The sequence below is a fragment of the Grampus griseus genome, assembly GCF_964374135.1.
Source record: "Grampus griseus genome assembly, chromosome: 19".
Classification (NCBI taxonomy): domain Eukaryota; kingdom Metazoa; phylum Chordata; class Mammalia; order Artiodactyla; family Delphinidae; genus Grampus; species Grampus griseus.
In genome coordinates, this window is record NC_139013.1 from 25652471 (window position 1) to 25677695 (window position 25225).

At 36.0% G+C, this 25225-nt stretch overlaps 1 protein-coding gene across 4 annotated transcripts in view; it reads left to right on the forward strand.

The window, feature by feature from the left end:
• Positions 1-25225, forward strand: part of CYLD (CYLD lysine 63 deubiquitinase) — a 62313-nt gene that overhangs the window by 30873 nt on the left and 6215 nt on the right. For 3 of the 4 annotated variants that reach the window (XM_082676517.1, XM_082676516.1, XM_082676518.1), the window contains exons 6-17: positions 2300-2398; positions 3965-4081; positions 8909-9288; positions 10173-10338; positions 11483-11624; positions 12895-13017; positions 15699-15790; positions 16949-17015; positions 21976-22108; positions 23015-23123; positions 24174-24292; positions 24573-24789. In XM_082676517.1, the coding sequence (XP_082532643.1) occupies positions 2300-2398; positions 3965-4081; positions 8909-9288; positions 10173-10338; positions 11483-11624; positions 12895-13017; positions 15699-15790; positions 16949-17015; positions 21976-22108; positions 23015-23123; positions 24174-24292; positions 24573-24789 (1764 nt within the window). The remainder of the gene's footprint in view (positions 1-2299; positions 2399-3964; positions 4082-8908; positions 9289-10172; positions 10339-11482; positions 11625-12894; positions 13018-15698; positions 15791-16948; positions 17016-21975; positions 22109-23014; positions 23124-24173; positions 24293-24572; positions 24790-25225) is intronic. The other variant, XM_082676519.1, reaches the window with a different exon arrangement.

A 25225-nucleotide genomic window follows, 5' to 3' on the forward strand; every position in this document is an offset into this window, starting at 1 on the left:
ATTGTTATGATTTCCAACCCAAGTTTCTTCCAGAGGTTTTTCTTTTTCTGATTAAATCGATAAGAGTGCTGGGCAGGCTTCTAATTTTATCATTTTGAATGCACTCCTGCTGTGTATATATAATGGGTGCTTTTGGCTTCATTTCTTTTCTCAACACAGTGTCCATGGTGTTTTGTATATCAGTTGTTTATTCTTTTTTATTGCTATGTAATATTCCATTGCACGAACAGATCACAGTTTGTTTATCCATTCTCCTGTAGAGTGCATTGTTCCAGCTTTTGTTTATTACAAATAAGGCTGCTATGAACATTTTATACATGCCGTTTGGTGGACATGTCTTGCTATCTCTTTTAATATCTTTTAATCAGGATTGTTTTAATCTCACAAAATTGCCTGCCAAATTTATTCCTTACTTTGTTTACTTTCTCATACTTGCCTTTTCCTGAGATGGTAATCTCTTAAAATTCATTTAAGATGGAAGCCTTTGATTTTGGATCATGAATACAGTTGTGATAAGGAAAGAATTAGTTGGTATGTAACTGCTGGAGGGCAAGTTAGATATGGCATGTGACCCTTTATCTGCATAGAATTCTGCAGGACTGTCCTATTCCTCAAAGTTGATATTTGAGCCCCTACCTCCCCCATGACAAAGTCTGTGGCAGAAGATAACCACCATTTCCAACTCCAGTGCCCTGCATATTCCTAACCCTTGGAGCGCTCCCCTAGCATCACCATCAGAGTTGTCACCACCGGCTCATCCATTTGGCCTTTCGGTACTGCCAGGCGGCCTTAGTAAAGACCATTTTCTGCCTTTATTATAATCACCACTAACTGTATAGTGTATATAGATTATGGTATACATGTGAAGATCTTTTCAAAATGTACTTACATGCAATTAATTACAGTTAATAGTGGGAGTTAGTTTTCTTTAGTCAATTTGTATGCTATAATTTGGAAACTTTTGCCAGTGACTAAGAAGTTTTACTTTCACAGTAGCTGTCACATGTGGTATTTAGAGATATTGGAATGGTAACATCATAAAAATATTGGTAAATAGCCTCACATTTACTATATCACTTGGTTAAACACATGGTTATTCAGTATAATTTTTGAACTAAAATAATAGTCCATTTGATCACATTATGAGACAGTTAAGATATAGTTCAATAATGCATTCTTCTCCCCCTCCAACTGTGGAAAAAAGTTACCAAGCATCATTTATATATAATTAATTCAATATTATTTCTTTTTTCTTAAAAAAAATAGCCCTTTTGTTTAAAATGTAAAACTTTCCCTCTTTTTCTCTTTCTGTTCTCAAAAATCCACTGTGGGTGATATTGTTTTTGCTGATACATAGCTTTATCAGGTAGGACTCTTAAGTGTCATGTTGGACTCCACGGATATGTTGAACTTTCCAGGGGAAAACTTTCCAGACTGACTTTTCTATATTTGCTTGATGAGTTTTTGTGAATATCTTATGAAAATCACTGGCCTTTAAGGTTTAAAGTAGTCTTTGTATCAAAAACAAAATTATTGCACCAATTTTTCAAAACAGTTTTAAGTGTTTTCTTCAGAAATATTGTTGCTATTTATCTCTGGCTTTCTGCATTATTCATTTGTGTATTTCTCTGTGTTTTTTCTCTTATATGTATATGTGTTTGTGTTATTCTTAACATGTATATATATTTTTAAAAACTGATACATATACCTAACCAGACTTTTTCCAATCTGTGTCCCATGAAATATATTAATCTGAGATGCTAAGTAGAGTGGCACCAAAAACATTATCAAATAAGTTTATTATATCCCTTTTTGAGAGATTCACAATGCATATCAGCATATTAAAGGTTCTGGGGTTATGCAGTAAAGAAGTCTGTTTATCTCAGCATCTTCTAGAGATATTTGAGAGTGGGACACTTCATAACACACAGGGGTGTTCTGGGGATACTGATTTGGGAAATCCTGCAAAAAACTGAGTAAGGTTTTCTTGGTGGTGTTTCAACATATCAAATAAAATTGATTAAAAGTGGTTAAATTTTCAAGAAGTTAAAGCACATAGCTGAATTGTACTTGGGGTGTATTATCTTGTAGAAATTATGTTTTGAAATACAGCAATGATTTATTTTTGGTATGATCTTTTTCAGTACTTTTTATGGCCTTGACGAATTTGTAAAACTACTCTGAAAATTCTGTTTTTTCATTGGAAAGGGATTGTTGTTGTTATTGTCATTATTTGCTCAATTGTTTCTCTTCTATAAGAATTTGCTTTTATCTTTAAAAAACATGTTTACTGTTTCAGATAGCGTTACACAGGAAAGGAGGCCTCCCAAACTAGCCTTTATGTCAAGAGGTGTTGGGGACAAAGGTTCATCCAGTCATAATAAACCAAAGGCTACAGGTATGGATTAATAGAATACAGTTCTTAGTTATTTACATGATTTTTTATTTGCCATAGCATTGAAAAAAGGTTAAAAGGTATTACTCCTTAATGTATACGTAGACTTTCTTCTTGCAAACATTTTTAGTAGTTTACTAAAAAATGTTTATAGATGGTGTTGCTTAAGCCAAGGGTTCGCAACCTTTTCTAAATGATGAAAAGTTTCCTCTGGGGACCTGTGTCTTTTTCTGGTCCATATATGCTGGTTTTTGGAATTCCCTACTTGTAACATTTGTATATATAGTTTAGAGTCACACTGTACAAAATAATCATTTATGGATAATGTTTATAGGATAAAATATACTAGAGATTATGTGGATTTTGCTAACAGAGGTGGCACAAATTAAATTCCAAACCACTAAGCAAAAATTTTTGTCTTTCTTCCAGAGACTCCCTTACAATACATGTGGAGTTTTTAGTTGTTTTTTGGTTAGCTTCCACATATTTCATAGATGTATAGGGTGGTAGTTATACAAGCTAAACAGCTAATTTAAAAAGCTGCAAGAATTTTCAACTCAGATGTAGGTTAAGAAAAGAATATTTTTTCCTCAATTATCTAGTGAAGAAAACTTTTTCAGCTTATTTAAAAGGAAATTGTACTTTAAGCAATATTTTATGTGACATTGGACCCTGGGAGATGTAGAATTAATAGAATATATAAGTGATAGATAGTATTTTTTATGTTAACCTATGGATCTAGGTAGGTTAGCACCAATTTGCTACTCTCACTTAAATATGAATAGCCTAAAGATTTTCTTAAGATATGTGTACTACTTATGTTGTAGCAGATCTTAGTTATAGGTATGAAGTGTAAAGTTATCTGCTTTAAATTGAAAGAGAAATCAGATTTTGTTGTAGGTTCTTCAGACCCCACTGCTCTCAACGATAGCATGTCCTTTTAGTAATGAGGCAGGGGGAATGTCTTGATGTGTCTGTGGCATAGCTACACTAAATTTTCTTACATTTAATAAATCTAATGTATAAGAAATAATACTGCTTCACTTTTTCAGAGACATGAAGAAATTCAGCAAGGGATTTGTTGACTAAATTCCAAAATGTTTAAACCTTAAATCTTTTAAACCTAATTTATGCATCTATTTATATACATTCGAAGACTGCCTTCTTTTGAGGGCAGCCGTTTTAAAATAATATGTTAAGTTTGTGAACCAAGAGCTTCGTTAAATGAAATTGGGGAATGGTGATTTTGACATTTGGAAATAAGCCATAGTACGTGAAATGATTTTTTAAAGCAGTTTGTTTAAAAAAAAAAAAAAAGCAGGCTTTTCTTTTAACTTAACTCCTGTTCTCCTCTTATATTGTTTCTTGGGCTGAAGAATCTTTTTGACACTGCAAAAATGGTTACCAAAATTTTAAAAGCTGAAGGTACTAATAAAATATATTGTGTTTGTATACATCTGTTGGTTGTGTAAATAATTGTTAACACCATATACATATTATTTTCTCTTACGGAAAAACTTTCACGTCATATTGACTTTATTTTTAAAAGGAACTTTTCTTGTTCTATAGGATCTACCTCAGACCCTGGAAATAGAAACAGATCTGAATTATTTTATACCTTAAATGGGTCTTCTGTTGACTCACAACCACAATCCAAATCAAAAAATTCATGGTATATTGATGAAGGTAATCTATAATTTTAGTGTTCTTTATAATGATTCTCTCCTTTTAACTCACTAGAGAAAAAATGGCTTTTTCACCAATATAGATAGTTTTTGGAAACAGAATGAGTAGACCATTCTTTATTAATATTGCTGAATTAAAATATTGTACACAATTTGAGCTGCACTGCTGTTAAGGCTAATGTAATATTTAGAAAATGTATTAGCAGCTTGTTCTCTGCACTTCATTGATCTGTTTAAGGTAGAAGATCTCTAGAATCAGTTGAATCATTTAAAGACTTTACTATCTTGATTTCCTTTTTTTTGATACCACTTTTAAAAAACTCTACCTTCCCTTGGTTCTGGGACATCACTTTCTTCTGGTTTATTCTTTTTTCTTTTGTTCATCTGTTCAACAAGTACATATCGAATGCTTACTGTGTGCCAGAAACAAATGAAGAATTGCAGTCTTGATGGGTATAAGGAAGGCATATGATGCTGTGAGAGTATATTAAGGGATGCTTTTACTTGAGGGGCTCAGGGATATTTCTAGGAGGAAGTGACATGAGCTTAGATTTACCAGGGGAGTGATAGATAACAAATTGAAATGGGGCAGGAGAACGTTTTAGGCAGAAAGAACAGCATATGTAAAGGCCTTGTGGTAAAATGGAGCTGGTGTTTGCCAAGGACTAAAGAGAGCCAGAGTAGCCAGAACGGAGAGATAGAACATTTTATGAGATGAGAATGGAATGGCAAACAAGGCCAGGGCACGTGGAGCCTGGTGTATCCTATTAAAAGGAAATGGCAAGCCACTGAAGGATTTTGCAAGGGGTTTGCAGGGTTTGCCTTTTGAAAAGATGATTGTGGCTGCAGGGTGGACAGTGGACTGAAGCAGGGGCTGTGTGAATGCAAGGACACCGTTGAAGGCTGCTGATAGGCTCAGCCGTAGATTATAGTCGCTGGGGCTAGACTTGTTGGGGAAGGGATGGGGAGAGGTGGATGGCTATGAGATATCAGAAGTGAATTGACAGGATTCACAGATAGATTGAAAGTGAGAGGTAAGGAAGAAAGAGATGTGAGTGATGACTCCTAGTTTTCTGGCCTGCATACGTAGGTGATGATGGAGGAAGGTGATGGATTAGGTGATTGTGGAGGAAAGTGATGGATTTGCTTCGAATATGTTCAGTTTGAGGAGCCTTTTAAACTTCCCAGAGTTGATTTGTCAAGCGGGCAGTTGCATATGCAGATCTGGAGCTTAAAAGAGATGTTAAGAGCTGGAGAAATAAATTTGTAGTTTGCCTTCACGTATGTGGTGATTAAAATCCTGTGAATAGTATCACCTATGGAGAAAGTAGGGATGGAGGGTGTGGCTGAAGTCTGAGCCTTGAGGAGCATAATGGCTGGGAGGAGAAGTCTTCAAAGGAGACAGAGAAAAGGTAACCAGAGGATGTGGGCAAAACAGAGGATGTGGGCAAAACAGAGGATGTGGGCAAAACAAGAGGTTATTGGGCCAACAAGCCAAGGAGCTAATAGACACCAGTGTCGAATGCTTCTGAGAGGGCAAATAAGATAAAGACCACACAAAAACCCGTTGGATTTAGCCGGTGGCAGTCGCTGATGGCCTTGTGAGTTATGTTTTTACGGAGCCAGGAGATGGAGACACGAGTCCAGTTGCCTAAAATGTAAGTTTCTGCTTCATCCTGGACTTCCTCTCTCTCTCTCATTAGTCACATCCAGATGTCACCAAGTCCTAGGGATTTCCTCCTCTTTAATATCACTAGAATCCTTCCCCTCTCTTCATTTCTGAAACCACTGCCTTAGTTCAGATCCTTTCCTTTGTTTTTTGCTGTCTGGATTAATATAGTAACCTTCTAACTGGTCCAGAAAGACATATGAAGTAATGAAATTTGTATGGAATAGGTCTGCATCCTTAAATTAGAAAATAGAAGCAATTTACTTGTAAAAGAACATCATATCTGTAGTTGTTTTACTTACACATTTTAAAGGCTATTCTTTATAACATTTGATTCATTTATTCAATTTTTTTTATTAAATATTGAGTATTTTATTGTGTTAGTGGCTACACCAAGTGTTATGGATCCAACCATGGAAAAGACTAACAAAGTTCCTTGTTGTAGGGAGCTTATATTCTAGTTGGTATGATAGACAATAAATGTATAGACAGACAAGGTTAACTGTGACATGTGCAATGAAGGAAATGAACAAGGTGATAGCAGCTGGTGGGAAGCTGGCTCCAGAGATGGTTTGGAAAAGAGTCTTTGAGGAAATGATATTTATGTTGAGATCTGGATGATGTGAATGAAACTTCCAGAAAAAGAGCTTGAGAAGAGCATTCTAGGCAGAGGAAATAGTAAAGGCAGAGGTCCTGAGGTGAGAAACTATATTTGGGGAACAGGAAGTAGGCCAGAGTGGCTGCAGCAGAGTAAGCAAGGAAAAGAGGTGTACGAAATGAGTTTGGAGGGATAGGTAGGAGCCGGATCATTTAGGACCTAGTAAGTGTTGGTAAGAAATTTAGTATTTATTGTAAGGTACTGGAAAGCCATTGATGGTTTTAAACAAGGGAATGATACAAGATCACGTAAGATCTTTAAACTTTAAAAAAGATCTCAATAGTTGTGGTATGGTAATTAGATTGGAGAGGGGCGAGAAGAGGGACAGAGAGTCCAGGTAAGAGACTGGTTGCATGGTGAAAGATGATGGTGGCTTTGACTGGGGAGATGATAGTAGAGGGTAAGAGGGGTGGACAAATTTGAGGTATATTTTGGAAGTAGAAACAACAGATCTTGCTGTATGGAACTGAGTGTTGGGCTTGGGGGGTTGAGGCTTTGGGAAAGAAAATAATAACTTAAAAAATTTTTAGATTAAGTATCATCAGTACAGAATCTTAAATGGATAAGTTATAAAGTACAGTGAACACCCATGGAGTCACTACCCACTTTAAGGCAAAGAACATTATCATTCCCTTTGAAATCCCCTCAGCGCTTCTTCCTGGTGGTGTTCTTTTCACTCTCCTCTGAGCTACCATCGTCTTTAATTTAGTGTTCATCGCTCTCTTGGTTTTCATTATCGCTTTATGAGTTTGTCCATCTAAACAGCATACTGTTAGTTCTGCATGTTTTGAGCTTTATATACAAGGAATCAGACTGTATGTATATTGTGTAATTTCCTCCCTCAACATTATGTTTCTAGATTCATCCAAGTTGTAGTATGTGATGATGATTTATTTGTTTTCGTTGCTGTATAGCATTGCATTCCATTCCATTTCATTTCTGTGAAATATGGTATTTAAATATACCACAATGTAACTATCCATTCGACCACTGATGGACATTTGAACTGGTTTTATTTTCTTGCTATTATTAACAGCTCTGCTATTAACATTCTTACCCATGCCTAGGGTATGTACCTAGGAGTGGAATTACTAGATGTACATGGGATATGCACATCTTTCCTTTACTAAATAATGCCAAACTGTTCCCCGGAATAGTTAATACCACTTCACACTCCCATCGGCTTTGTGTAAGGGTATCATTGACTCCTCATCCTCACCAGCAGTTAATGTTCTAAGACCTTTACCTTTTGAAATGCTCTCTCATGTTGATTTTGACTTTCTTTTATGTATTTACTAGTGAGGGCAAGAACCTTTTCATTGATTTGTTGGTGATTTAGGTTTCTTTTTCTGTGAGCTCCCTTTTCAAGTCTTTTGCCCATTTTTTTTTCTATTTTTTTCTGCTCTTTTAAAAAAATTGATTTATAGACCTTTTTCAAATTCTAATCCTTTGTCAGAAATAAGGATTACAAGTATTTTCTCCTTGTTTGTGGCTCATATTTCTACTCTTGCTATGATGCCTTTTAATGGACAAGTATCTCTTAATTTTAATGTGGTCATATTTGTCAGTCTTTTCCTTTTTGGTTTGTATACTCATGTTTAAGATATTTCTCTCTACCCTAAAGTCATAAAGAACATTCTTCTATATTCTCTTGCAAAATTTGTAGGTTTGCCTTTGACATTTTTCTTTAAGACATCTGGAAATTGTTTTTGTGTAGAGTATGACAGAGGAGTCCAATTTAATTTTTTAAAAATATGGATAGTTGATTATCTCAGCGCCGTTTATTAAGAAGTTTGTTCTTTCCACACTGATTTGCAGTACCTGCCTGGCAACTGTATTAGTTGTTTTAATGAAACAGCTTTTGGCTTTGGTTCTTTTTATTGGATGTTTGTTTTCTCTTTCATTAATTTCTGTTTTTGTGTTCTTTCCTCTTGACTACTTTTGGGGAGGTTATTCTGTTGTTTTTCTAACTTCCTAAGTTGTATGCTGAGTTTATTAATTACCTTTCCTTTTTTTCTAAAATGAACTATTAAGTCTATACATTTCTTTTATAAGTATTACTTTAGTTGTGTTCAAGTGTTTTTTTCTTTATTTTAAAAATTTACATTATCATTTCTTCTTTGACTCATTTGTTATTTAGAAGCATCTTTCTTAAATTTTTTGCTCTCTTTTTTGTATTGGTTTTTGTAACTTAATTGTATTTTGGACAAAGAATATAACCTATACAATTCCAATCAATAACATATTTTATTGGTTTGAATAATTGGGTGCCATTTACTGAAGAAGAAAAATTTGGAGGTGGGGATGTGAATCAAGAACACTGACGTGGAGGTTGAATCAAGAACACTGACGTGGAGGTAGTAAGTTTGTGATGCTTATGAGAATCATACTAGAAGAGGTCAGGTGGGCAGTTGGACTTATGTATATATTAATCTTTAGAGATGTATGGCATATTTAATATTCTTGAATAAATTTCTCTAATTAAGAATAATTTCTTATAGTTGCTGAAGACCCTGCAAAATCGCTTACGGAGATCTCTCCAGACTTTGGACATGCTTCACCACCACTGCAACCTCCTTCCATGAACTCACTATCCAGCGAGAACAGATTTCATTCTTTACCATTTAGTCTGACAAAGATGCCCAACACCAATGGAAGTATTAGCCACAGTCCGCTCTCTCTGTCCGTTCAGTCTGTGATGGGAGAGCTAAATAATGCACCTGTGCAGGAGAGTCCACCCTTGGCTGTATCTTCTGGTAACTCACATGGCCTGGAAGTGGGCTCGCTGGCCGAGGTTAAAGAGAATCCTCCTTTCTATGGGGTAATCCGTTGGATTGGTCAGCCGCCAGGACTCAATGAAGTACTGGCTGGACTGGAACTGGTAATTTAATTTCACCTAAAAATTGCATTTCTTTTCTGTCTGGGGTTTTGTACAGATCTTTCCCTATGCTTTGCTTTTTGGTGACATATTTTATTTATCCACAAAGCCATCACTAGAGAAAAATTTTATTACCACGCTGCCTGACATCCTTTGCCACCCATTAAGCATCTGATCCACTTATTCTTAATGTTAGTTGATCTATGTTCAGGGAATGAAAGTAGATTTTTAGGCTAATATGTTTAGGCTCATTATATTAAACAGAATGCAGTAAGGAAAGCAAACTGTTATCAGTTTTTCTTTTTTCTTAGCCTCCCTCCTGCAATCAGTTCTAATATTTCTATCATTGACTTTAAGATTAATCACCATTTTTAGTGACCTTTTGAGATCTTTGGTAGAGGGAAAGATTTTGGAGATTAGAAAGCATATTGTTTGACATTTCATAATCAGAAAGAGAATTTGAGTACATTTAGCTTTTATTTAAATATATTTCTTGCTTTTTTATTTGTTGGTTTACAGGCCAGTGAATGCTATTTTTCTCTTTGGGTTGTTAAAATAAACAGCCCCTTCTGGCCTCCTGTCCCCACTAGTTTTAATGCTTTTGGAAATGATGCAGGGAAGTCAGTTAACCAGGGAAGGTTTAACATGTATTCTGAAGGGAAATACATTGAGGATTTTATGCTGGAATAAGGCATTAATTTCTCAAATCGTCAGCTGTGGGCTGAAACACTGATTAGTCAACCCCTTTTTCCTGATGGAGTTCTCAGTACAGGTGTGACAGCAGAATTCTAAGAAAGGGTAAACTTGAAACAAGTCTTAGTTCTTTGTATACCATCTTTGCAAGATGGAGAATAATGCATGTTTAAGCTTTTTTTTTTCTTTTTCAGGAAGATGAGTGTGCAGGCTGTACAGATGGAACCTTTAGGGGTACTCGGTATTTCACCTGTGCCCTGAAGAAGGCGCTGTTTGTTAAACTGAAGAGCTGCCGGCCAGACTCTAGATTTGCGTCCCTGCAGCCAGTTTCCAATCAGATCGAACGCTGTAACTCTTTAGGTATTTGTGTGCCTTTCATTTATTCATCAATCTGGAATGACTCTAGTTCTGACCTCATGTCATTTTGCAGTAGCTGGTAGTAAACAGTGTTTCTTCTTTCCTGCCAGTTTTCATCAAGCTTTTAAATCAGAAAAAAATTATTACTTGGTGTATGAGAAAGTTACAGTTATCCTAAGAGGGGACATTTAGAAAAAGTATTAGCCAGGAAACCATGCTTGAGACTTAAAAATTGAGAAATAGTGGGATTTATTTTCCCCTTCCTGTTGATTACAGACATTTAATTTTCAACAACCCAGGAAGTAGAGATTGAAATGTGGCCTTCGTTATGGCACTGATTTTCCTCTCTCTGTATTGTTCAAGTACATCAATAAGCATGTCTTATCAAGAAGTCAGCATTATTATAAGAAGTAGTTTTAATTGCTTGATGAACGACAGATTTCATCACTTATAGTAGGTGGCAGTTGCCTGATACTGTTCCTTTCCAGTTTTGGATAATTGTGGTGAAACATCTTGAGGGTTAAACAGGTGTAAATAGGAAAGCCATCTTTATGAAAAACAATTTTTCTTACAGTTGAAGTAGTGCTTTGGAATTTTTTGTTTTCTTTTCCAACTTGAAAATGGAACATCTTCAGACAAATAAGATATTTGGGGAACAAAATATTTTACTTGGCAGATGCTTTTTTACGTTACTTGATACTCTAAAATGTTTTTTAAATTGTGGAGGAAGTAAGGTTGAAAACGAACATTAGCATTTTTTTTATAAGCCAAGCTGAATAACAATTAACCAAAACCTACCTTTAACTTAGTTTTAAGTTGGGTAATAAATTGTGCATCAAAATACAAAAAGATTTTTTTTTTTTTTTTGCGGTACGCGGGCCTCTCACTGTTGTGGCCTCTCCCGTTGCGGAGCACAGGCTCCGGACGCGCAGGCTCAGCGGCCATGGCTCACGGGCCCAGCCGCTCCGCGGCATGTGGGATCCTCCCGGACCGGGGCACGAACCCGCATCCCCTGCATCGGCAGGCGGACTCCCAACCACTGCGCCACAAGGGAAGCCCCAAAGAGAGATTTTTAAGTGAAGAAATATGTATGGGAATACATAGCTATAATAGTTTAAAAGAATTATTTTCATTTTTATCTTTGCAGCATTTGGAGGCTACTTAAGTGAAGTAGTAGAAGAAAATACTCCACCAAAAATGGAAAAAGAAGGTTTAGAAATAATGATTGGAAAGAAGAAAGGTATCCAGGGTCATTACAATTCTTGTTACTTAGACTCAACCTTATTCTGGTAAGTTTAAAATTAATGCAGTAGGAATATAGTGCCATGGGGGCAGGTGTGTGTGTTTCTTTGTGTGTGTGTCGGAGAGAGAGAGAAAGAGAGAAAGAAACTGCTAATTGCCTCTGAGTGGAGAAACTGGGGGCTGGGGTTCAGGAGAGAAAGGGAGATTTGTATTTCACTATATACTCCTTGGAAGCTACTGAATGTTGCCTTATGTACCTGTATCCAAAAAATTAATATAAAAAATAATGCAGTGAATGATGGATAAGAGGTGAATGATAGTGTTACAGGTGGTACAGATATTCTGAGGGTATGTGGGAAATCATAGGACTGAAGAGAATAAGTACAGGATCTTTGTGCACAAATCAAATAACTTGTCATAAGCCATTGACTGGCGTGTGTGTTTGTTTTACTAGGCAGAGGCAATCATAAAACTACTTCATTTTAAAGAAGTATTTTCAGTAGAAGCACAGTTGCCCTCGTATATGTAGTTTGTTCCAAAGAAGAACAATTTAACATGGCAAGAATTTTTACACTCTGAAGCTTGAACCAAGAACATCGCCAGTTAAACTGAGCATAACCTGCCAGCTCTGTACAGCCATGCTGTAAGAATTAGGAAGTTAATGGGATGTTAAAATTTTAAAGACAAGGGAGAAGAATAAAAGTGGTAGGCCATTTTGGGGGCAGAATACTTTGTCTCTCAGAGGTGTTGACAAAAGCAAGACTTGATGTAGTATTCTTCAGATTTTCTGATAAAAATCTGTTTAGCCAAATTTTCTTTTTCTTTGATATCAGCAAGTCACTGCTGTTAGTCACTCACAAGTGATTTTGACATTTAAAGGAATTCAGATTTCTGCAAAGGGCTGTGGAGAGAGAGAAGTGTAATATCTAGAGTGGGTTACATATTGGCTATGTGTTTGCCTTGGGAAATTAGTTTCCAAACTTTCTCCTCTGTTGTAGTTTGACTCAGATTTGTAGGCCTTCTTTCAGCTTTTGCAAAGAAGTTTTCCAGTGTACTGAAGGCGTATTTTTAATCCTTTAACACTGTCAATCTATAGTTTGCCTTCTTGATATTAGTATTCTCCTTAAGGATCTCTGATGATTGAACCATGGGAACCTTGACAGGGGTCTTGGTTACCTGTATTAATAAAAAACACGAATTTGCATGTTATTTGTTCTCCAGAGTTTGTGATTTTTCTCTTCATATTCTTTTTAGTATGGGTTTCTCAAAAATTAGTACATTTACAGCATGAGGAAAAATATTCTTTTTATTTTGCAGCTTGTTTGCTTTTAGTTCTGTTCTGGACACTGTGTTACTTAGACCCAAAGAAAAGAATGACGTAGAATATTATAGTGAAACTCAAGAGCTGCTGAGGACAGAAATCGTTAATCCTCTGAGAATGTAAGTAGAAGATAGTTATTTTTGCCTTTAGGTGTGGTATCCTAGGTGCTATTTTTTGGTACAGTAATTAATTTATTCCCTGCTTTCCTTTAATGAGAAATGGGAGAGAATTAGTTCTCTCGATGATGTATTAACATCTTTTTTAACTTTCGGTCCTTGTATTGTCTTTTTTTTTTTTTTAAGAAGATTTCTGTTCAGTCTTTGTTGCTACTTTTATTTATTTTTTTTAATTTTTATTTTATTTATTTAATTATTTTTTGGCTGCGTTGGGTCTTCATTGCTGCACACAGGCTTTCTCTAGTTGTGGTGAGCAGGGACTACTCTTTGTTGCGGTGCACGGGCTTCTCATTGCGGTGGCTTCTCTTGTTGCGGAGCACAGGCTCTAGGTGCACGGGCTTCAGTAGTTGCGGGGTGTGGGCTCAGCAGTTGCAGCGCACGGGCTCTAGGGCACATGGACTTCAGTGGTTTCAGTGCGCGGGCTCAGTAGTTATGGCTCGCTGGCTCTAGAGCACAGGCTCAGTAGTTGTGGCGCACGGGCTTAGTTGCTCCGTGGCATGTGGGATCTTCCCGGACCAGGGATCGAACCTGTGTCCCCTGCATTGGCAGGAGGATTCTTAACCACTGCACCACCAGGGAAGTCCCGTTGTACTGTCTTTACTTCTTTAACATTTTAAATCTGGCCAAAGTGTAGCACATAGTGTATGCCATGAAGTGATTAAACCATTTTGGTAGAGTGTATTACAATTCAGCAATTACAGTAGGTTTATAAAAGCTGATATAAGGTATTTGGGATTCTTATCTTCAATACTACCCCGAATGTAATCATGCTTATTAGTTTAATCGGTATGATCTGGCTTCTTAAACTTAATTTTATCTGAATGAATAGCAGCAAGGGACATTTTTATTTATAGAGTAGCAAGTATTTAATAGTTTTATGTTAGAAATAAATAAGATGTATTTTATTAACACATTTCTTGGTTAAAGGAAAATATTTAGGCCTCCCTCCACTTCTCTTAAAAAGGTGATGTTTTTGGTTATCTCCTAGTTTAAGAATTATAAGTATGTCTTTCTTTGGCCACAGGAAGCAATTTGTAATGGTATAAGTACAAGACATCTAGTAAGGACTTTTGTTAAGTGGTAGGAGGAATGTGTGATAATGTCACAGTGTAAAATTTAAACTATGAAGAGTCCGGGCCATAGATCACAAAACAAATCTGTTCTTTTAGGAATATAGGGAGCAAACTATGTAATTTAAAGTCCATATTAAGATAAATTTAAATTTTGTGACATACTTTTATTATTTAACAATTAAAATAAAAAATAGTTTGATGTAAGATTTTGACCCCAAAATGCAGAACACTGAAATATAATGAGCATTCGGAATGACCTACTATATAACATGACTAGGAAAGTATATTATAGGTGAATAAATTTCCTACTTGTATCTTTTGTTTTCTTTGAATTCTGTAATGATGAAAATAACTGTAGTTTTTACCCCCTTAAGATAATTATGAATCTTGAGTTTTACATCAGTTATTTTGTATTATATTTGTATAAATGCAAATTTTAAACATACTGTCTATTTTCCCCCCAAGTGATTGATACTAGAACGAGACAGATTAAATCCAAAACTCTAAGGCATGTTACCACTTCCTTCTTTCCTTCCAAAACACCATAAGTCCGTTAATAAATGTTCTTTGAATACTGTTGTCCAACCAGTCAAGAATCATGGTTCGTCAGACTTTGTCACCCTGTCCACAGCAAGAAGCTTGTCAGATGCCCTGTTTTGATCAAGATTCCCTGTGTCTGCCGCAGTCATATCTAGATTATAACTAACTGGTTTTACTTGGTACTGAAACACGTGCTTTCTCCATTTCAAGCTTCTCGCAGGCAGAGACCCTGTTTTTCACCTTATTCATTTTTGTTTTCCCAGTGACTGAAAGGTTAGGTTACTTTGTAAGTGGTAGATGCTCAATATATGTTGGCCGCAAAGAGCTAATGAGTGAGTGGATAGCCGGTATGAAAAATGGATATAAGATTAGGTGGTTCTGACTTGCTCTTATGAAGCCCATGGTGGCCTCTAAGCTGTCTTCTGAAGCCATTTTTAGAATGAGAATTTTGTCAAGCATTGACAGGAAGCTTATTGAATGTATCCTGTATTCAGAGAAAGATAAGAGAAAGTGTCATAGTTACGATGACTGGTTTGATTGCAGAGTTTAGAATTTCACTTTCTTATCACTGCCCTTTTCCATCCCCCTTGGTAGCTATTTCATCCTTTAGTACAGCATTAAAAGGATTCTCTCTCAAAATTGTATATCCTGTTTTGTAAAGTACATGTTTTAATTCCTTAAGTAAAATAGTATTAAAAAAACAGTCATCATAAATGAAAAATATTTTTTTCTTTTATTAGTATATGATAGTTATTTTTAGGTTATCGTAGTGTCTGAGATAATTCTGATTATAGATTTTAAAATTTTCAAACCTCAAGAAGAAGCTTATAATTGTATTTTCTGAAATACTTATTAAGCTTACTAATTTTTGACACACTGGAGTTACATAAGAAATATTTGATTATCAAAATGTGTTATGTTCATTGTAAGCCAACTGTCCTTCAATAAAAAATGTGTTATATTAATTTAATATATTTGCTAATATTAATTAATAGTTTTTTACTAACATAGATATGGATACGTATGTGCAACAAAGATTATGAAACTGAGGAAAATACTTGAAAAAGTTGAGGCTGCATCAGGATTTACCTCTGAAGAAAAAGGTGACTGTTTTTTGTTTTTTTTTAAAGACGATGTTGGGGGTAGGAGTTTATTAATTAATTAATTTATTTTTGCTGTGTTGGGTCTTCGTTTCTGTGCGAGGGCTTTCTCTAGTCGTGGCAAGCGGGGGCCACTCTTCATCGCGGTGCGCGGGCCTCTCACTATCGCGGCCTCTCTTGTTGCGGAGCACAGGCTCCAGACGCGCAGGCTCAGTAGTTGTGGCTCACGGGCCTAGTTGCTCCACGGCATGTGGGATCCTCCCAGACCAGGGCTCGAACCTGTGTCCCCTGCATTAGCAGGCAGATTCTCAACCACTGCGCCACCAGGGAAGCCCAAGGTGACTGTTTTAATTTATAGGATAGGCATTAAAAGTAACTTGAAAGCATAAATGCTAAATTGTTGGCTGAAATGTTATATCTGTGTAGTTTTGGGGATTATATATTAAAATATAATTTTTTTCTATGTGGTGTACAATTTTCTTTTTGTAAATGCTTTCTCTTTTCTAAAAGTGAGTGATATGTGGAATAATGAACCCCTTTAAGAAGCTGGCTGGTTTTAGTATATTATGAATAAATAAGGAGATCTTTCCGTCCAGCGATGATATTCGGAGTTGTTTTCTTTTCAGGGTTGAAGAGTTGCACTGAGTCATCCACATTTCTCACTTAGCCTTCCTTGTTATAAAGGGAGTTACAAATGGCTGATTAGGATTAAGTTTATGGTCAGAGACAGTGTTTTAATCTATTCGTAGCTAATGAGTTTACTCAGAGATTCAACTCCTGACTTTGAATGTATTAACAGCATACTAGCTATAATAGTTACAGACTTGATAATTATTTAAATAACAGGAAAGATAAGGTCATACATCAGGTTTTATTACACTTATCTTAAGCCCCTCCCAAAGAAATTAAAATTATTTCCCTATATGTGAATTATTATACCCTTTGAAATATAATAAAGTTATAACAAAATTGGCACATAATACTTTATCATATCATTTAAATATCCTTTGTAGTTTGTTAGGAAAACTTGAGAACTATGCTTTTAATGGAAATAATATTGATTATGAAATTGAATTCTGTATAGGAATATGACTGTTATAAAAAAATAGAATGATTTAAAAATCTTGTCTGTGACTTATTTGATTTTTTATTTTCTCCTAGATCCTGAAGAATTCTTGAATATTCTGTTTCATCATATTTTAAGGGTAGAACCATTGTTAAAGATAAGGTAATTTTAAACTGTTACAGAAGCATTGGAAAAAATAGATAGTCCTCATTTCCACTGCGATCATTCAGTAGAAATGATTTCCTTAATGATTACTTAATATTGTATTTATTTAGGGATCTCAATATGTTAGGTTCCTGCAATGCAAATTAATTTAAATCATTATCTTTGCCATAGTATCATACTTAACTTGAGGAACAAATCCAGTGTAAATTTGTGCTTTTAATTTTAACCCCAGTAATAAGCACTATTGCAAATCGTTTTCTTATAAAACTGTATATAAATATATATATATATTTTTTCGCGGTACGCGGGCCTCTCACTGTTGTGGCCTGTCCCGTTGCGGAGCGCAGGCTCTGGACACTCAGGCCCAGTGGCCATGGCTCACGGGCCCAGCCACTCCACCGCATGTGGGATCTTCCCGGACCGGGGCACGAACCCGTGTCCCCTGCATCGGCAGGCGGACTCTCAACCACTGTGCCACCAGGGAAGCCCTGTAAATATTTTTGTAATTTAAATTAATGAATCCTTTTTTTTTTTTTTTTTGCGGTACGTGGGCCTCCCACTGCCGTGGCCTCTCCCGTTGCGGAGCACAGACTCCAGACGCGCAGGCTCAGCGTCCATGGCTCACGGGCCCAGCCGCTCCGCGGCACGTGGGATCCTCCCAGACCGGGGCACGAACCCGTGTCCCCTGCATCGGCAGGCGGACTCTCAACCACTGCGCCACCAGGGAAGCCCTAATGAATCCTTTTAAGAGAATATTATTCAAACTCAATCAAACACTGTGGGAGCACTGTTTTTGACAACCCATTAGTCAAAGAATTAATTTAGCTCTAAATTAGCTCTCTTCTCAGTTTTATAACTTGGTCTTTTTTCCCCCCATCTTCAGTGAAAGCCTTGAATCTAATACAGTGAAGTTCTTGGTGAGATGTTCTAAACTGATGAACTTTCCAGATTGAATGCTGGGCCTTTTTACATTTTAGTCTGGGTTTCTTTGTTGAAAAATCTTGCTTATATACTATTTACTTCCCTAAAACCTAATCACAGACAAGTATTCTTACTCATTTCAGTGTCTTAAGTGATATTCTTTGATGCCAGTGTCAAATTGATGAGTAAGAAGGATGGAGGGAAGGGTGGACAGTACTGAAGTTATAGTTTGATGTTATTTTGGAAGTTCTAGCTAATGAAATAAGATAGGATATATTTATTATCTATTCAGATAAGGTCATAGCTATATGTATACCCAGAAAATCCTAGAGAATTGTTTAGAAACTACTAGTATTAACACAAGAATTTGTAATTTGACCATGCAGGAAAAAACCATGGAGAAATCAGTCATATTCTGGTATCCCCACTAGCAAATATGAAAAAGAGATAATTTCATACTTCATGAAAGTATAAAATGCTAAGAAATCAATTTTACTGAGATAGGTTTTTAAAGAAGACTTGCACAGAGCTAAAAGGTGATTTAATTAATTAGTGAGAAAGATTGTGTTCCAGGTAGGAAGATTAAATAACTTAAGGATGTTAATGTTTACAAAATAACTTGTACATAATCAAGATCTTAACTTTTTTTTTTTTCCTGGAACTTAGTAAAATGATTTTAGAATTCTCTACAAGATGAAATGGGTGAAAACATTGCAGTTTTTTTTTTTAAAGAACTCTATTATAAGCTATAAAGACAAAACAACAGACATTTAAAACCGTGTGATACTGGTATACAATTAGAAATTGGATAGATAGAATTGAATAGAAAGCCCAGATATAGAATTAACTATATGTGGTATTTCAGTATTTTATAAGTCGACCTTCAAACACAAAGGAGGAAGGAAATATATATTAAATACATGATGTAGGAAATCTGCCAGGCAATTTGGGAGGAAAAAAATCACTTCTGTTTTTCATCTTGAAGAGATAAATTTCAGATGATTAAAACAGTTTTCATTCTTTTTTTGCATAGCCCAACACACCTTGGGTTGTAATACACTCCTGGTGTGTTACATAGGATGAATACTGCAGAGCACAGGATGTACATAGGATGAATACTGCAGTGATTCTCAGAGTGGGTGAAGAAGGGTCAGTCACATATAGGAATATGTCTCAGTGTCTGAAGGTCTTGTGGAGTTTGAAGAGGGCCCTGGGAAGCTCTGCCTCTCCTCCCCATTCAGCAGCCTCTTCATATTGAGAATCACTAGTTTGAAGATTATAAAAAGATAAAAAAAAAAATACTTTAAAAGTTAGCGTTTTTTTCCCAAGTGTCATTCTTCCCCTCCATGAGCCTGTCTTCCTGACTGAGGGAGCATCAGCTGATGCAACAAATAGGAGGATGAGTACCTTAAAACCTTGAAATAGTAAAGTAGTCTAAAAGAGACTATTCTAAAATGATATTCTTAATATGAATATTCTTAAATAGCTTAAGAGAAAAAAGAAGAACTTAGATACCTATGGAGGATAAATGCAGATTTGATAACAAAGAAAAATAAACAAAAATAAAACTCCCCAAAATACAATAAAAAACTATATATGTAGTTATATATATATAGCCATATATGTATATATGGCTGGGAGAGGGTACCTCACTGAATGCAGTATGCACAGCTGAAGAGAGAATTGCTTACTTGAAAGATAGATCTGAAGAAATTACCCAGAATGTAGCCCAAAGCGATAAAGAGTTAGAAAACCAGAAAGAGGAGATAAGAGACATGGAAGACAAATTCTAATTGTCATTGTAGGAGGAGACACTAGAGAGAATAGGGAAGAAGCAATATTTCAAGAGATAATAGCTGAAGATTTTTTGGAATTTTTGACAGACTTAATTTCTAAGAATAAAGATGCATAAAATTCCTGAGCTGGAAGAACCAAGACTAAATTACCAGTCAGAGACTTATTACAGGGTGTACTTTAATAACATAAAACTGAATTTAGAATAAAGGAGTGATATGCAAGAAACAAGAAAGCCAAGCAAGAAATTGGTAAATGTGGGTAAGTAAAGCCTTCATACTTAAAAACAATAACAACGATGGTAGTAGTAATAATAATTACTGTGTATGGGGTGCTAAGGTGAAGCTAAAGTCATAGCCACTAATGCGAGAGGCTAATGGATGGAGGTAAAGCATTACAAGAAAAATAACTGGAATAAGATCAGCATCAGGAAGCAGATATAAGGGAATATTCAGGTTGTATTACTGAGTACCTCTCATTATAGAACAATAGAACTGGCAATTCTTATTACATGGATATGCTATATTCCATAGTACTAGATAATCCAGAATCTGTAAAAAGTTTTAGTTGACTACCCATTATGGTCTGTGTTACAAAGGTAGATAGACCAATATTATGCAAACCCATGGATACTTTTGTCTTCTCTGTAGACGTCTGTTTTCTTTTAAGGTTAATACAACATTTGTACCCTTCTGCTCTTAGATGTTTTTGGTGATAAACAGCAATGTAAATTTCATGATTTTGTACAACAGCACCAGTTTTGTTGTGATTCTTTTATATGTGTGTCTTAATGCCCAGCTAATTACCCTAGGATATTAGCCTTCTAAAACTTTAGTTATGAGGTTTGAGTGGTTGCTGCCCCCCTCACCGCCTCCAGTTTTTCTGTCCCAGTATCCCAAAGCTGTTGGTATTACATCCTCATTTCTGGTTCCCATCTCTCGTGTTTGCCACTCCATGCTCCCTCCAACCACCATCCCCCTCCCCATCACTATTATTATTTCTAATTTTTGCAACTACTGACCTCTACTACTTTCTGCTTTCTTAGTTTCCAGTCTTATTTTTTCTGTTACCTATTAATTTTTTTTAATGCTTTTTGGCTTTTTGGCTTTTTTTAATGGCTTTTTTTGGTAATGCTTTTTTGCTTTTTGGCCAGAAAAATGCTGGCCTTTTATTGTCATCTGTAACCAATTAAAATATTGGTACAGCATAACCTTCAGGTTTTTTGGCTATCATTTTTTTCTTTTTTTGTTGTAGCGTCCCAAGAATCTTTGCTTTGTTACCAAATAAGTTGTGTTTATTTCAGGCTATAAGTTGCTTTGGGAAACTGAGGGTTTCTGAGGTTGGCCTCTCAATAGCTGAGATTTTATTGTGAAAACTATGTTAATATTTTTCCCTCAAAATCTTGAACTGTACTTATAAATCTAATTGTAAACAGTCTGATTCTATATGCAGAAATTCTGCTAAAAAGGGTAAATAGTAAATTGAAAGATTATTGATTCTTTTAGTAGAGTTAGTCTTGAATTTTCATGCATTCTGAAGTAAAATATTTAGAAGGGAAAATGTTCAATATAAGGGTAACACGGTGATTGGCATATAGTGGGCCCTAACTTGGTGTTTGTTGAATAAGTGAGTGACCATCTAAAGAGACAGCATGCTTTAGTGCAAAGAATAGTAAGCAGTTGTTAGGACACCTGGGTTTTATACCTGGCTCTGATTTTGAGTTACTGGGAAGGATTATCCTTCCCCAGATCTCAGGGCCTTTATTTTAGAAATGAAAAGTTACATCTGGAAGGTCTCTTAGGGTCTGTCCCATTCAGGCATGTACAAATTAACTTTCCTGTTTCAAGCATTAAATGCAGTTTGCTCCTTTCTAGCTTCGGTGGTTAAGTTGAACCAAGTGATGTTAGCTTCTGGTTTTTATTGTTCACACAGTGCTTCTTGACTGTGGATGTTATTGCATTATTTTTCTTCTAATCACTAAGGCAGCTTTTCAATATGAGAACTTAAACAAGAAATCATTTGCAAGGTCTTATGCATAAGTACATTTAATTATTTTATCTAAATGATTGTCTCTGCCCCTGTTGTTCTGAGTGTCAGAGTTGCACCATTGGTTTTATGGTCAGAGTTGCACCATCGGTTTCTGTTCTCAACAGTTTTTCTGTTCTCAAATGCCTCTGGAACCACTTCACTTTTTGATGCATTTCATAAATAAATTATCTGGCTTTTTTCTGCATATTTTTAGATCAGCAGGTCAGAAAGTTCAAGATTGTTACTTCTATCAGATTTTTATGGAAAAAAATGAGAAAGTTGGAGTTCCTACAATTCAGCAATTATTAGAATGGTCTTTTATCAACAGCAACCTGAAATTTGCTGAGGTTAGTGATAATTACTTATTGTATTTTTTATGCAAGTCATTAGGGTTCTCCAGACAACTATAGCTTCTATAACTATTACTTTTAACCTACTGAGAACAATTAGGAGCACAAATTGTTAACAAAACACAAATTTTAAAAAAAATATGCCATGCTTCAACTTTGTCCATGTAGAAAATACCTTAGAATTGACTGAACTTTTTAGATTTTTGGTGCCATAGAAAATATCATTCTAATTTGTAACTTGAAAACTTTTAAGTAGCTTAAAGCAAAGAAGATTTGCTTTTTTTTGTTGTTGTTGTCCTTTCACCCAGCTTAACATTTTACCCAATTAAAAATTTTACCCAAGCATATTATCCAAATATATCAAAAAAAATGTTTATTTTTCCTCCTTCAATAAAAAACAAAATTCACTTACTGTAAATGAACAAGTGATTTAAATTACTTTTCTTTTACTGTTTACTGAGTATCTTCATGATCTTAGTAGTACATGCTTGTGGTTCATTTTCATTGTATCCATCTCTGAAGGAATGTTCTGGTAAAACCTTAATAGTTACCGTTATTTATTTGTTGAAACATAAGGAATAGTGTCCTTCAGGTTTTTCCAAAGCCTTTAAAAAATATAAACCCAAAGTAGATGACTCTGCATGGTCATCATATTATTTGAGACCCAAGGTTGTTGAACTGCCTGACTTCCGTGTCCACATGTCCATAGATCTTGGACTACTTGAGGCTTGTGGCTCCGTGGTGCTCTGCCTTCACAGTCCATTTCACACGTGGATCCCATTTGTGAACACGGAGTAGCCATCCATGTTATGGTGGAACCACTGCTTGGTTTGACAATCAACTATTTCGGGGGAATTTTTTTTCAGCGTTTTGCTTCTAAAATTATGTATCTTTTTTTTTTAGGCACCATCATGTCTGATTATTCAGATGCCTCGATTTGGAAAGGACTTTAAACTATTTAAAAAAATTTTTCCTTCTCTGGAATTAAATATAACAGATTTACTTGAAGACAGTAAGTATAAGATTTTTTTGTTTGTTTTTCAGAAATAGTCTGTCAGGTCATTCACGTTAATTGTGAATGTGAGTCTAACAGGATATGAGTTTCCTAAAGGACAGTTTGGTATCTGAAGAGCCTGGAAATACTATACTAAAATTTATTCTGGGGGCTTCCCTGGTGGTGCAGTGGCTAAGAGTCTGCCTGCCGATGCAGGGGACACGGGTTCGTGCCCCGGTCCGGGAAGATACCACATGCCGCGGAGCGGCTGGGCCCCTGAGCCATGGCCGCTGAGCCTGCGCGTTCGGAGCCTGTGCTCCGCAACGGGAGCGGCCACAACAGTGAGAGGCCCGCGTACCGCAAAAAAAAAAAAAAAAAAAAAGATTTATTCTGAAAAAATAATCAGACATGTAAATCAATATTTCATATGTAAATGGTTTATGAGTAAGAAATTAGAAGCACTCTGTATGTTAATGAGAGTAGTTAAGTGAATTATGGTGTATCTCTACAACAAAACTACTGCCATTAAAATTCATGTTTTTGAAGACCAGTGTTATATGAAAGTGGTCATGATGTAATGATAAGTGAAAAGGAGAGTATGCTGATATTTTCTATAAGAGGAGCTACACACACACACACACACACACACACACACACACACACACACGTGCGCCGAGTTATATGAGTGTGCAGATATAAAATTATCTGAGAAAATTCACAGTTGGATTGACAGTGGTTGTCTCTTGCTAACTGAAATTGTAGATGCTTTCGGTTTTCTTATTTATACTCTCTTGTATTTTTGCATATTCATCAATAGAAATTTTATTATCGGGGAAACACTCTAGAATATATTATTTTTAAAAAATTGTCATTTGGTCAGAGAAAATGTTTTTAAAGATATCCTGAATCCAAGAAAATCCAATAAGTTGATGGGGATGGGGAGGGGTGGACTTCACTGAGTCCATGAGCATTATCCTTTTTAAAGCTTAACTTTTCTTTTTAATTTTTTTAATGAAAGAATGCATTTTTAAAGACCCCTTAACTCCCCGCCACCCCCAACGTTTTCAGCCCCTAGGCAGTGCCGGATATGTGGAGGGCTCGCAATGTATGAGTGTCGAGAATGCTACGATGACCCTGACATCTCAGCTGGAAAAATCAAGCAGTTTTGTAAAACCTGCAACACTCAAGTAAGTTTGACTTCACTTAATGGATATTCTCTTAATAAACAGTGAATCATTTGTAGTTTAAACAGATTTCAGGTTTTGAAAAGTTTTCAGAATCATAATTAACTTTAAAAATTCCATAATTAAATGGTATTGTTTATGCCTCCTCTGCTGATTTGATGGACTTCTGTCAAGTACTCAGTTGCTCTTTGTGAGGATGTATTCAATTAGAGTAAGTGGCATTCATTCCCGTCAAACATTGAGTTTGGCTTCTTAATGGCATTCTCTTCATGTTCCCTTTCAGGTCCACCTTCATCCCAAGAGGCTGAATCATAAATATAACCCAGTGTCACTTCCCAAAGATTTACCTGACTGGGATTGGAGACACGGCTGCATCCCCCGTCAGAAGATGGAGTTATTTGCTGTCCTCTGCATAGAAACAAGCCACTATGTCGCTTTTGTGAAGTACGGGAAAGACGACTCTGCCTGGCTCTTCTTTGACAGCATGGCTGATCGGGATGGTACTTTCCAGACCTTTTCTACATGTGGCACCATTTGAGTTTGTAGTGGGATAACCATAGTGGGCTAGCCTGGTCTGAGTAATAAGATAGTGTTGGGAAAAGCCGTTCAGGAATATCTTGGTGACGTAGTCCGAAATCTTGAAATGCATTAACAGCCCTGCTACTAAACGAAGGGATAATATTGTTGTGATATTTTGACATGCATAGAGTCTTTTAAAAAAAAGAAAAAAAAATGAACTGGAAATTTCTTTCTTTAGGGCTGAAAGGTTTTCAGCTTTGTCATCTTTGACTTTCAGGCTTCTCTTATTTTCTGTACCATAGTCACCATTTCCTAAATACCTACGTGCCAAGCTGTCAGGGAGGTACCTTACGTCATTATACCTAAATCCTTGCAAGATGGGAATGATTCCTATTTTTCTCTTACTAAAGCTGAGAT